General features: G+C 43.5%; 1 protein-coding gene across 4 annotated transcripts in view; it reads right to left on the bottom strand.

The window, feature by feature from the left end:
• The window catches only part of LOC106565466 (low-density lipoprotein receptor-related protein 1), a 179,971-nt gene that overhangs the window by 98,939 nt on the left and 66,260 nt on the right, over nucleotides 1-14,772 (bottom strand). For all 4 annotated transcript variants that reach the window (XM_014132681.3, XM_082959228.1, XM_014132682.3 and 1 more), the window contains exon 3: nucleotides 6,945-7,082. In XM_014132681.3, coding sequence (XP_013988156.1) covers nucleotides 6,945-7,082 — 138 coding nt within the window. The remainder of the gene's footprint in view (nucleotides 1-6,944; nucleotides 7,083-14,772) is intronic.

Raw genomic sequence — 14,772 nt, 5'->3', positions numbered from 1 at the left:
GGGGAATTCATAAATATTCTATTACTTTAACCCTCCTGCTGTGTTCCGGTCGAATTGGACCAATTTACAAGTTCTCTCTCTGAAAAATGTAGTTAATTTAATCTGATTGTCATAAGGTTCCATGACTTTGTCCACACAGGGCATCTGAACACACAAAATACATTTTGATGATTTTTGTTACATTTTGGGTGTTTTGTTTAACTTTTGTACACCTGTGGTGCTCCGGTCATTAGAAATGAATGGGTGAGACTACAATTAGTGAATAAAATTGAGTTCAGGCACATGCCCATTCATTAGATGGACACACTTCCTCTCCCAGACCCCCACATGCATGTGTGTTTGAACACACCCCCCCAACCTCACTCCCCTTTGCTTCCATGGCAACTTCCACGGGAACTTTCCCCCAATAGAATCTTTCCCCCATGGGAACCACACCTGTTGGCATTCTCACTGACAATCGCAACATTGTTTCAATAATATGTAGAACTTTTCTCGCAGCTCTGGTATATAAAGCTTTTTTGAGGCCTTGCTCACAATTCATTCTGTGGCAGCACAATGACCAAACAATATACTGTATGTGAGGCTCTTGATCATATCTTTGATCATGACACTGGTAAGGAGGAGAGAGTCCTTGTTAAACTTTGACACAAAGTAGTCTGTGATAAATAGCACTGTTTCATCTGAGTATTTGTTATAGTAAAAATAATCCATACATTATGGGTTTTTTTTAACTCAAAAACTTGTTGTATGAGCTCCGGTCAATGAGGCCTACAGGCCATAAATAGCAAATAGAAGATCAAAACTTGTAATGTTCACAAGAACGTAAGTAGATAAAAAGATCTAACAAGACATTAGGTGATAATATATGTATTATTATGGATTTATAAATCAGTTATAATGGGGCGGTCATTTTGGACCGGGAACACAACTAATTAACATGAAAGGAACACAACAGGAGGGTTTAAGGAAGATAAATCTGTAGATGAGACAGGGAAGTAGATTATTTTCATTGCTCTCAGTGTGTCTGCTGCCTGTCACGTGTGCTCCCTCTCCAGCCTCTAGGTCACCAGGCTGCTCGTTGTGGCGCCCCCCCCATCACCTCCCCGATTACCTTCCATTTATATATTTATATAGACAGCAGGTAGCCTAGCGGTTAGAACATCGGGACAGTAACCGAAAAGCTGCTTGTTGAAACCCTGAGCTGGCAAGGTGGAGAATTGGTTCAGCCCTTGAGAAAGGCAGATAACCCCCAACAACTACTGCGCCGATGATGTCAAGGCAGGCCCGCCACCTCTCTGCTTCGGTTAAAAATGGAAGATACATTTGGGTTGAATGCTTTCAGTTGTGCAACTGACTATTAATACTACGCATGCCAGTCTCTCTTGGCTTATTGTTGGAGGTAAGACTGAATGCATCGCTTCTTGGTTTTTATTGTGAAATTCCCAATTTCTTACGTAGTCAACTTACGTACAGCACTGACACAGACATGACAACAGGGGTCTTTTTACAGTCCCCAGGTCCAGTATTATACAGAGCCATGAGTGCATGGAACTCCCATCTTCTACAGAGCAAGTGAACAGCAAACATGGTTTAAATAAACATATGAAGCAACACCTCACGGCACAACGGCTCTCCCCCATGTGACCTACTTGTTGTGTGTATGTACTGACATGTATGTGTAACTGACAGATGCACACACACTACATGTTACTGTTTCTAATGTCAATTGTAAAGTCTTTTGTCTGAAATGTATTTTTTGTTATGTGTCGGACCTCAGTAATACTAGCTGTCGCTAATGGGGATCATAGTAAATAAAAAAAAAATCGGTATCCCTCTTCCCTTTCCCAAGCTCAGGTTTGTTGCCATGTAAACTCAGCAAAAAAAGAAACGTCCCATTTTCAGGACCCTGTCTTCCAAAGATCATTCGTAAAAATCTAAATAACTTCACAGATCTTCCTTGTAAAGGGTTTAAATACTGTTTCCCATGCTTGTTAAATGAACCATAAACAATTAATGAACATGCACCTGTGGAACGGTCGTTAAGACACTAACAGCTTACAGACGGTAGGCAATTAAGGTCACAGTTATGAAAATGTAGGACACTAAAGAGGCCTTTCTACTGACTGAAAGAAGAAAAAAAAGATGCCCAGCGTCCCTGCTCATCTGCGTGAACGTGCCTTAGGCATGCTGCAAGGAGGCATGAGGACTGCAGATGTGTCCAGGGCAATAAATTACAATGTCCGTACTGTGAGACGCCTAAGACAGTGCTACAGGGAGACAGGATGGACAGCTGACCATCCTCGCACTGGCAGACCACGTGTAACAACACCTGCACAGGATAGGTACATCCGAACATCACACCTGCGGGACAGGTACAGGATGGCAACAACAACTGCCCGAGTTACACCAGGAACGCACAATCCCTCCATCAGTGCTCAGACTGTCCGCAATAGGCTGAGAGAGGCTGGACTGAGGGCTTGTAGGCCTGTTGTAAGGCAGGTTCTCACCAGATATCACCAGCAACAACGTCACCTATGGGCACAAACCCACCATCACTGGACCAGACAGGACTGGAAAAAAGTGCTCTTCAATGAAGAGTCGCGGTTTTGTCTCACCAGGGGTGATGGTCGGATTGGCATTTATTGTCGAAGGAATGAGCGTTACACTGAGGCCTGTACTCTGGAGCGGGATCGATTTGGAGGTGGAGGGTCCGTCATGGTCTGGGGCGGTGTGTCACAGCATCATCTGACTGAGCTTGAACAGCAAGAAATGGCAAATATGATGCAGTCCATGAGGAGGAGATGCACTGTAGTACTTAATGCAGCTGGTGGCCACACCAGATACTGACTGTTACTTTTGACCCCCCCCTTTGTTCAGGGACACATTATTCAATTTCAGTGGAACTTGTTCAGTTTATGTTTCAGTTGTTGAATCTTATGTTCATACAAATATTTACACATGTTAAGTTTGCTGAAAATAAACGCAGTTGACAGTGAGTTTCTTTTTTTGCTGAGTTTAGGTTGATCATCTTTACCTTAGATATGTCTGTACATCATGGACAATAAATCACTCTTAAAACTGCAAAACAGTCATTTTATATGTTGGAATCAGTAGCCCAGGCTCTAGCCATATAGGACATTGTCTGTCACACCAGACCCAGAGCTGGGGGCTTGCCTCTGGGCATAGGGAAGCAGGAAAGCCTGGGGATGAAAAATGGGCCCCTGGGCCTTGGAAAAAGTGCACCTCTCAGCTTCCTATGGGCAATCAATGCTCCCAAAACCCAGTGAACTGTACTCACACCCAAGAGAGAAGTCAGTGCATGTAGGAGTGTATGTGTGCATGTGGGTGGTTTTAGTGAGTGGGAGAGTAGGTTGTGTGAGGTTTGTGTGTGTTGGGTGTGTTGTGTGTGGGTGTTTAGTGGTTGGTAAAGGGATATACAGAGAGCTGGCCCTAGCTGCGGACATCCACACACCCCATCACACACACAATGGGGTTTTTGTGTGCCTGGCCAGGGAGAGAAATCCACAGGCAAACACTGCAGCCCGGCACTAATCAATCCCTCATAGGCAGGACAGGCCTGTGCCAGGCGGACCTCAAACACACACACACACACACACACACACACACACACACACACACACACACACACACACACACACACACACACACACACACACACACAAACACACAAACACACACACAAACACACACAGAATCGTTCATCCATACACGCCTTAATATTGCTGTCACACGCTCACACAATGACACACCTCTCTGTCATCTCACGGAGTCATGAGTTGTCACCACTACATCCTGTGAGAAAACCTGTGTTTGCCGGGCCAGTGTTCTGAGTCAGAGCAGCAGAGACAAAACAGCAGCGGTCACATTAGACCTGGATAATATCTCTCACACACACTGTTTAAGGGCAACATCAGCCCATTCACACTGTCACTATACACCAGAGAGGAGAGAGGAGAGAGAATGGAGGGGAAAGAGAGGAGAAGAGAGGGAGAGAAAGAGAGGTAGAAGGAAAGGGAGAGAGAAGAGGGGAGAGAGGGAAATAGATAGAGAGGTAGAGGGAACTAAAGTTTCAAACTAAGAGTTTGTTCTTAAAGGTGGGGCACCTAAAGTAGCTGGCTTCCTCGTTTGTTTACCACAGTTCAGAACATTATCGTTGAGTAGCACAAAAATATGAAACACAAGTCAGCACATTTGCCCGTTGCTGGTGGCAATCCGTAGCTACATTGCTTTATCAAACTTCTGAAAGCTCTGTAGAAGCACTAGCAGGCGGCTTTTACAAGATGTCCCATAAAATCACACCACCACCTCAATGTCACTGTGTTACAACGGGGGGGGGGGGGGGGGGGGTACCGCGACGCAGACACACCGATGGGACATAAGCCCCATTGCAGGTCAAGGTACAACGAATGTATAAAACATTAAGGACACGTGTTCTTTCCATGACATAGCCTGGCCAGGTGAATCCAGGTGAAAGCTATGATCCCTTATTGATGTCACTTGTTAAATGCACTTCAATCAGTGTAGATGAAGGGGAGGAGACAGATTGAAGGATTTTCAAGCCTTGAGACATGATTGCGTATGTGTGTCATTCAGAGGGTGACTGGGCAAGACAAAGGATTTCAGTGCTTTTGAACAGGGGTTATGGTATTAGGTGCATCAGTTGTGTCAAGAACTGCAACGCTGCCGTTTTTTCCATGCTCAACAGTTTCCTGTGTGTATCAAGAAAAGGTCCACCACCCAAAAGCCAACTTCACACAATTGTGGGAATCATTGGATGAACCAATGGATGAATCATTGGAGGAATGTATGAAGGATGGGTAACCCCTCCTCTAACCTGCCATTTGACTACCTGGGAAGATGAAAGCCGGCCTATGGAGACGCGCACACCCACACCACTCAAAGCCCTGCCAGCGTGAAGCGGCATGAAAATTTGATGTCCCGCCTCTCTCCGTGTTACTGCCATAAATATTTAATCCTTCTGAAGGGGTGGACGGATGAAGGGATGGAAGGATGAAGGGATGGGAATTGAGGTGACAGGTGTCTCATGGGATCCAAAGAAGTGGCTGTGGTGTTGACCACACTTAAAATCCTAGTGTTACACTAACACATGCAGTAAACCTGTGTGTGTGTGTGTGTGTGTGTGTGTGTGTGTGTGTGTGTGTGTGTGTGTAAGAGAGGGAGTATGTGTTAGTGTGACTACAGTATGTATTGAAGTGAATGCGGGTGTGGACATTTCCTTGTGCACACAGTACAGAAGAAGCACTGTATAACAGACACTCAAATATTCTAGTCTAGTAATAGGTAGTGAATGGGGGAAAAGAATTGATAGTTACATATCACAATATTATTTTGGACGATATTATATTGATACTTAGACTCCACGTGTCGATAATGTTTGTTTTGTTTCTGCTAGGTAGATTATTTGCTATTTGGCACAAAAACTCTGGTGTTTTTCATCCTATAGCTTGTTCTTTTTAAATAGTGAGCCAACATGTTTTCAGCACTTTTCTTTCCATGACTGACCAACATGTATTTTCTCATGCTCTCGCTTGTCCATCTGCAGCAGACATGGTGAGCAATATGTTTGGAACATTAAATTGCAGTATGGAATCGCATTTCATATAGAATGGTGAGAATCCCAATACATATTGTATCGGCACCTAAGTACCATGATAATGTTGTATCGTGAGGTCCCTGGTAAGTCCCAGCCCTTAGTACTAGGGTACTATTTTTTACCCCCCTTTCCAATTTATGCCGTTGGCCAACCATGACCCATTCATGGATTGTACCAGCCATGGGTATTAGACAACCTTTAGTGCTTCAGCTAACACCAATCTATCCAGCCATCCTGTCCTCTAGTTCACCCGTCCAATAAAGATCCACTGTCAGGCTTTTCACACCATCACGTTTTTCTTTCTCTCCGTTTAGCCAACCAAATCAGAATCAGCACGTGTTTTCAGTTAAGAACTTTCGTTGGCACAGTTATTTTGGAAAATAGGTAATCCAGGCTGGATAATCATGATTTGAGTGTGCTCCCAGTTTTTGTTTTGGAAAAGCCAGTCAGAGTGTGCACACAGACACAAACTGACACACACGTTTAGAAGTCTGACCCGCTTTATACACTCAAACCTGCTTACAGAGCTGTAGCTAAAGTATGGGCAGTATAGTCATGACAACAACATCTCCCATGAGAAACAACACAAGAGTGTGATAATACGGATGGACAGAAAGAGAGACCGGAAGGTGTGGGGGCTAATTAAAAGAGGGGGATGAAAGAGGAGTGGTACAGAGATTAGTGAGAGGGGGAAAGGGAAAAGAGAGCAATGGGGACAGCTTTCTATAGCCTTACATTAGATGAGGACAAAGACCTTTGCAAACAATTCACTTAATAATTTAGCTTTAATGTTTTTAATAATTTTACTGTCTGTCCACTTTGTCCTATACATTAAACACATTCAGGTCAATAATAGTTAACCAGGGCCAGAAATGTGAGAAATACTGTAGGTAGCCAGACTTGCAAAACCCCAAGGGAATTCAACAATGCTTGGTGGTAAAATCAGTTTATTATAATCCTACACATGTTTCTTACATGTAAATCTGCAGTAATCCGTCATAATCATAATCCAATTTTATAGACGGAGTAATGTCTGATGTGGGCAGCACGCATGTTCTGGGTCCATTAATGTGGGGGTAGGACGATAAGCCTTAGTGCATGGCCATGCTAAAATCAATCTGCCATGGCCAGGCCACCTCCCCTTCATTGTAATACTGCAAGATTCCCTGCCTGGGCGGAGAATGTATGGGGGAGGGTTAGGTGACAAATACAATGCACTGTACTATCTGTACAGGCTATTTGAATAGGGGGAGATGGAACGAGAGGCAGGGAGGGAGGGAGGAAGTGAGGGTGGGCGTGTGTTCAGTACCTCTGCAGTGCGGCCCCTCGTCCCAGCCGTCGGTACAGTCCGGAACCCCGTTGCACAGTTTGCTCATGTGGATACACAGCTCTATCCCCCCACACTGGTACTCGTTGGGGGGGCACCGCGACACACGGCTGTGCGGACCTGAAACACAGGCAGAGACAAAACATCATTCAGACCAGGGTTCCCCAACTGGCGGTCCGATTTTTATTTGCCCCCCCCCCCCCAAGTTTTCTGAGCAAAAATAATATATTTGTATTTCATTCGTTTTTTTAAATATTGGACATAAAAGACTGTAAGAACACCAGCAAATCAGCTCCGTTATTCCCACTCATAATAGAGGGATCATATACAAATGTCAGCAAGGTTTGAAATGATTATGCTTTGGTCAAATATGTTATCTGTTTGGGCTTCTTGTGATCAATTTTCAGTCTACAACAGATGTATAATTATTTCTCAGCCCCCTGACCATCCACTCAGGAAGCCTGTGGCTGAATGCAGTTTATGATCCCTGATTTAGACGAACAGTAACAAGCAGAAACGTCGTACAAAAGGCCTGTACTGCACCTTTTCAATTCATCTCTCCTATCCCTCCTCTCCTTCCCCATCTTTCCCTGTTGTAGTGTTCTACCACCACTCTTCCTTCAAACTCAATCACATCATCCTGATTCTATATACAGATGTGCCCTGTGCAGCAGTTTTAGACACAGGTTCAACCACAGAGAAACGTGTACAACTCTTGGGGAATAAACAGTGAACCGCTGTCTAAGAGTCTGCTTTGTCAGGGCACAGCAGGGGGAAGTGCAAACACATCATTACCCTGGTTGAGATTGGCCAAATGACTACTTTTCCACACACAACACACACACAACTACACCAGAGGGGGAAAAAATAATACCAGCCTTCAGCTCTGGTCAGTGTGAAATTGGTGGCATGACAACGTACTATATGCTGAGACAGGGAAGCAGAGGATGGGTTAAACAAATGGGAAATGTGAGCAGGAAGTTCGACTGTAGGTCAGAGTTTCTTGGTCCTGGGGACCCACACGGGTGCTCTATTTGTTCTGGCCCAGAACCTAGGCTACACATCAGATTCAATTGATCATCTAACCAAGCCCTTGATTAACTGAATCAGGTGTGTTGGTGCTGGGCAGGAACAAAACAGTGCAACACAATAATGCCCCAGGACCAGGATGAGGAAGCCCTGATGTAGTTCAGAAAGGCCTGTTCGAGAACGCTACGCTCTCCAAGATGCTTCATCTGTATGGCTCTATTTAATAGAAATCTGTTTAAAGGCTGATCGTCTTCTTATTAGAGTGCTTAGGGCCTCAGCCAGAGTCCTGCCCAGGGTTGCCCAGCCAGAGTGGACTAGACCAGAACAGGGCTTTGCCCACAAGTGGGACTCAGTGAATGACTCAGCAGATTATATTTGGAACTCCAGGCCAACCACGCCACCCGACTGACTGTTCCCCAGGACCAGCCAATCCTTCAGTCTGTCTGTCGCCCAAAACATCACGTTTCAAATCTCCCCAGTTCTCCCCTGTCCACTTCCATTTGGAGTTTTATTGGGTTAAAGACATTTCAATGTGAAATTGTTGCTGAACAGAGGGCTTATGATTTTAATTTACGACACTAACGCCTATTAGAAAATATAAACATACAGTTGAAGTCGGAAGTTTACATACACCTTAGCCAAATACATTTAAACTCAGTTTTTCACAATTCCTGACTTTTAATCCTAGTAAGAATTCCATGTCTTAGGTCAGTTAGGATCACCACTTTATTTTAAGAATGTGAAATAATAGTAGAGAGAACGATTTATTTCAGCTTTTATTTCTTTCATCACATTCCCAGGTCAGAAATGTATATACACTCAATTAGTCTTTGGTAGCATTTCCTTTAAATTGTTTAACTTGGGTCAAACGTTCCGGGTAGCCTTCCGCAAGGTTCCCATAATAAGTTGGGGGAATTTTGGCCCATTCCTCCTGACAGGATGTCAGGTTTGCAGGCCTCCTTGCTCGCACACGCTTTTTCAGTTCTGCCCACAAATTTTCTATAGGATTAAGGTCAGGGCTTTGCGATGGCCATTCCAATACCTTGACTTTGTTGTCCTTAAGCCATTTTGTCACAACTTTGGAAGTATGTTTGGGGTCATTGTCCATTTGGAAGACCCCTTTGCGACCAAGCTTTAACTTCCTCACTGATGTCTTGAGATGTTGTTTCAATACATCCACATAATTTTCCTCCCTCATGATGCCATCTATTTTGTGAAGTGCATCAGTCCCTCCTGCAGCAAAGCACCCCCACATCACGATGCTGCCACCCCCGTGCTTCACGGTTGGGATGGTGTTCTTCGGCTTGCAAGCCTCCCCCTTTTTCCTCCAAACATAACAATGGTCATTATGGCCAAACAGTTCTATTTTTGTTTCATCAGACCAGAGGACATTTCTCCAACAAGTACGATCTTTGTCCCCATGTGCAGTTGCAAACCTTAGTCTGGCTTTTTTATGGCGGTTTTGGAGCAGTGGCTTCTTCCTTGCTGAGTGGCCTTTCAGGTTATGTCGATATATGATTCATTTTACCGTGGATATAGATACTTTTGTACCCGTTTCCTCCAGCACAAGGTCCTTTGCTGTTGTTCTGGGATAGATTTGCACTTTCGCACCAAAGTAAGTTCATCTCTAGGAGACAGGAGCTCAGGAAGGAGACAGTCTCCTTCCTGAGCGGTATGACGGTTGCGTGGTCCCATGGTGTTTATACTTGTGTACTATTGTTTGTACAGATGAACGCGGTACCTTCAGGCATTTGGAAATTGCTCCCAAGGATGAACCAGACTTGGCTAATTTCTTTTGATTTTCCAATGATGTCAAGCAAAGAGGCACTGCGTTTGAAGGTAGGCCTTGAAATACATCCACAGGTACATCTCCAATTGACTCAAATGATGTCAATTAGCCTATCAGAAGCTTCTAAAGCCATGACATCATTTTCTGGAATTTTCCAAGCTGTTTAATGGCACAGTCAACTTAGTGTATGTAAACTTCTGACCCACTGGAATTGTGATACAGTGAATTCTAAGTGAAATAATCTGTCTGTAAACAATTGTTGGAAAAATGACTTGTGTCATGCACAAAGTAGATGTCCTAACCGACTTGCCAAAACTATAGTTTGTTAACAAGACATTTGTGGAGTGGTTGAAAAATGATTTTTAATGACTCCAACCTAAGTGTATGTAAACTTCCGACTTCAACTGTATATGTTATATTAAAGTAGGATGCAGTAAAATGTTTTCCTAGGATGTTTGCGATGCTAAAGCTGTAACTATGGCCATGTCTAGACATGAAAGTTCATGCAGCTCTTGTATTCTGATCATGGAGTTCTGATCATCGAATTCCGAAAACGTCATTCGTCTACACCTACATTTAAATGTGTCTACCCTGTCCACATTGTGTTCGGATTCCCTTTTCCCGCACTATATTCAAATGCAGTATGCATTCTGCAAACAGTGGAATAGGCTAAATCTGATAACCTCCCAACTTGATGGCAATAGTAAACTCCTGTAGCTAACTAGCCAGCTAACCTCCGTAGCTAGCCAGCAAGCTAGCTAGCAAAGCTAAATACGTTTGTTGGCTAGCATTTACGAAGCCATCAAAGACATTCCTCAGACGCCAGGAATACATTTCCTCCAACGTTTGATGAAAAAAGGTGCCTCTCGCTCCTAAAAACACACGTTTTCTGACTTGTGGGCGAAGTGCTGATGACGTTGCCCACTGTATGCGCTTTCGAAAGCCTGATTGCGCCCAGACTGAGGAGAAATGTGCGCACAACCACTTTCTGAAGTGGTTAGCCAGATCTGAAAACAATCGAACCACGATAAGGCTTTTCTAGATGTGTCTTTTCAATGTGACCTTCATATCGTGATAGCAGAAGTCGCATGTAAGTGTCAAGTGTAGACACGGTCTATGTGCTGTACACTGCTTTGGTGTTGTTGCGCAACACGGTTTACTGAAATGGTGTTGCTGTCCCTGTTATTTGTATGAAATCATTGTTTGTGCGAGCGTAGCATCATGTTCGGAGAGTGCTTATATATCTGGGACAAAAACCTAAAGTCGTGGGTGGCAGGCTGCATCTTGTATTTTTGAGTCACTCAGACAGATTGGATGGACCCACCTCTCCTGTTAGTCCCTCTCCAAGTTTCAGTGCTTTACACAATACCATGAACATTGCCTGGGCTTACATGGGGGAGTTCAAGGAATAGGTAACAAAAATCAGCTCATGGCCTCCAAAACAAAGCTTGCTAACCTTGAAGAACAGGGGATGAGTTTGTACTGATAATTGTGGCTAATTGGTCCATATTTTCAAACTGCAAACTGAATACAAACATAACTCCTGCTAACTGCTAATTAGCTGAAAGATGAGCCTTCACTTTAACTTAATGCCAGCCTTGGAGATCTGTAAGTGTTGCCCAAAAGTAGTATTCTATGATTAGTAACACTTCAAGGGGAAACATTTGTTTACAGACGAGCAAAATGTTCCTCCTCGTTGAATGGTATTTTTCAGGATCTTTCAGATGTAAATGAGAGTCTGTGGGGTGCAGAGCAGAAGTCTGGAACTGAACGTCCCTTCTCTTAGGGGTCCATCTCTCTCCGCCCACACGAAAAACCAAACTGTTGGTCTTGGCAATCTCTCTCCCCCATCCCTCTCCCCCTCCCATATCGCTCCCTTTTCTAACATCTGCTGACCCATTTAAAAATAATATATAACATGGGGCAGAATGTGGGGAGAAAAGAGGGATAAAGAAAGGTAAATGGAGAGTGAGAGGCAGAGAGGTAGAAAGCGAAGAGAAAGCAAGAGAAAGAGAGAGTGGGAGAGAGCGAGTAAAAGGCTAAAGAGGAGGGGAAAAAGGGATCACCTCATGCACAGTAAGCCGAGTGAGCCCCACAAGGCTCCATTCTAAAGTTAGCTGGCAGGGCTTTGGTGGAAAACACACTGCTAATGTAAATCAGACAGCCTCTTTTATTTAACATTCCTCGGTTGGGAAGAACCAGGTTGGAGAAACCCAGGCAGACAGGAAAACCGGAGCTCATTCTCTCATCACGACTCATCAGTTAAAAACAGTTCAACAGGTTTAGTGTTAACACTAAAAGTGTTTAACACCAACTAGTTTCTCTTAATGTCTGTGACTATTACAAAATCACAGTTGACTTTCAAATGACACTGGCCAAAGGGTATCTGCAGTTTTCAATGAGTCTTCGGCTCGGCCCTGGACACGAGCACACACACACACCCGAAATGAGGTGAGACCAGATGAGAAGAAGGGAGAAACATGGTGAATTAAAATCATCCTGGTGTCTCCATCAGTATGACTCTGTTGGGCTGTCTTTGTGATTATGCCATGAGGTTGGTGGAGGCGTGGTGACTATACTTTTCCTCTGGAGCCTGGTGGAGGACTAGGGGATCGACGACTAAAGACATGCTATAGAGTTTCCCATGAACGTTAGAGGGAGGCCTTTACCAGTGAAGGTCAAGATGGTACCAGAGACAGAGTCAGCCACATCAAACACCTGGGGCCTCATTTATAAATGTTACATATGTACAAAATATACCCCAAAACATGCATGCACCAGTTTTCACACAAAAGTTGGCATTTATAAAAACTGACTTTGACGTGAGAATGTTCTTACCTCAATGCAAACTTTAGACCATGTGTAGGCCTATGCACAATTCCTTGTGGTTAAAGTATTGCATTGCAAGCAGGAAAATCATATTTTGGGCAAATGCAGGGATTGATGACAGGCTTATTCATAAAAACACAATGAAAAAAGAAACGCAACCTGCAACAATTTCAAAAATGTTACTGAGTTACAGTTCAAATAAGTAAATCAGTCAATTGAAATAAATAAATTAGGCCTTAATCTTTGGATTTCACATGACTAGGAATACAGATTGGCCTCGGTTGGTCAGATACTTTTTTTTTTTTAAGTAGGGGTGTGGATCATCAAACCAATCAGTATATACATCACGACATCTCCTTCACATTGAGTTGATCAGGCTGTTGATTCTGGCATGTGGAATGTTGTCCCACTCCTCTTCGAAGGCTGTGCGAAGTTTCTGGATATTGGCTGGAACTGGAACACGCTGTTGTACACGTCGACCCAGAGCATCCCAAACATGATCAATGGGTGACATATCTAGTGAGTATGCAGGCCATGGAAGAACTGGGACATTTTCAGCTTCCAGGAATTGTGTACAGATCCTTGCGACATGGGGCCATGCATTATCATGCTGAAACATGAGGTGATGGCGGCGGACGAACGAACGGCACGACAATGGGCTTGTGGATCTCGTCATGGTATCTCTGTGCATTCAAATTGCCATCGATAAAATGCAATTGGTGTTCGTTGTCCATAGTTTATGCCTGCCAATTCCACAACCCCACCATGGGGCACTTTGTTCACAGCGTTGACATCTGCAAACCGCTCGCCCACACAACGCCATACATGCTTTCACCTTCTAGATATGCCACACCTGTCAGGTGGATGGATTATCTTGGCAAAGGAGAAATGCTCACTATCAGGGATGTAAACAAATTTGTGCACAACATTTGAGGGAAATAAGCTTTTTGTATGTATGGGACATTTCTAGGATCGTTCATTTCAGCTCATGAAACCAACACTTTACATGTTGCGTTTATATTTTTAATTAAGTGTATAATAACAAGATGCAGTCATTTGCCGTTAGTGAGAAGAGTGAAAATCTATTTTAATCTTTGAAATCTAAAATAATTAGAAATAGGAATCAATTTCCTATTCCATTTCCATGATCAGCACAGAATAAAATTCCTCACATTTTTCTGACTGATGGTTTCATAGGCTACTCCCAAAGGAGCCTATACAACAAATTAATAGGATACCATTCGTCCAATCTCTCATTTAATTTTAAATAGGCTACAATGGTAGAACAGCCAGTTCACCTGTTCCATTGACGTGTGAAGCGTTGTTGGGAAGCTTTGAGATTTTGGCCATGAGGCCCTTTATCTACTTCCCTAAAGTCAGATGAACTCTAGTTTCGCAAGCCAATGCTAACTAGCATTAGCGCAATGACTGGAAGTCTGTGGGTATTTACTAGCATGGCACAGACCATTAGGTAACACTGTTGTTGACTTAAACCATTCTAGAAAAGCTATTTCAAGAAGTTTGCTCTACGCAATCCGATCCGGAGTGTGACGAGTTTTTTCCAAGGGCGTTGTCCACACCAAAAGAGTATGTGAATATCTAGTGAAATACTTTGGTCTGCGTGAATGATTGTGTAGAGAATTTTCTTCAGTGAAATAAACCCATACCTTGACTCAATGTAGAGATCGGGGTCTGAAACACTGATATAGGATAAATACAGGCACTGACTTGAGTCTAATGCAGCACTTTCTTTAGATTTTTTATGTCTGCATATTCTACAAAAGCTACAGAAAGAGAGGGAAGTGAAAGACGAAAAGAGGAAAGTAGTGGATGAGAAAAGGAGAAGTTGTCAGCATAAGAAGAGGGTATTTACAGCTGTGAACGTCATGGAATTTTGATAGCAAAAATATATATAATTTATGCACATTTTCTCCTCTTCCCTGCTCCTGACCTCATGTGCTAGAAATTAAATAGAATTAATAGAACGGGCATCCCATTCAAGTCAGTGATTGCATAATTGGTGGACTGGCGGCCATTGTGAGTGTACCCAGAGCCATGTATTTGGAGAGTTGGATCAATGCAGTTTCTCCATTATGATGCATTTTCATGACACTTCAACATTCTATGGCAGCTATGTTAGCTGTCCATTGACATTACATGAGG

Source organism: Salmo salar, chromosome 12, assembly GCF_965601325.2.
Source record: "Salmo salar chromosome 12, fSalSal1, whole genome shotgun sequence".
Classification (NCBI taxonomy): Eukaryota; Metazoa; Chordata; class Actinopteri; order Salmoniformes; family Salmonidae; genus Salmo; species Salmo salar.
The sequence above is the reverse complement of the archived record's forward strand: the minus strand, read 5'-3'. Positions and strand labels throughout refer to the sequence as shown.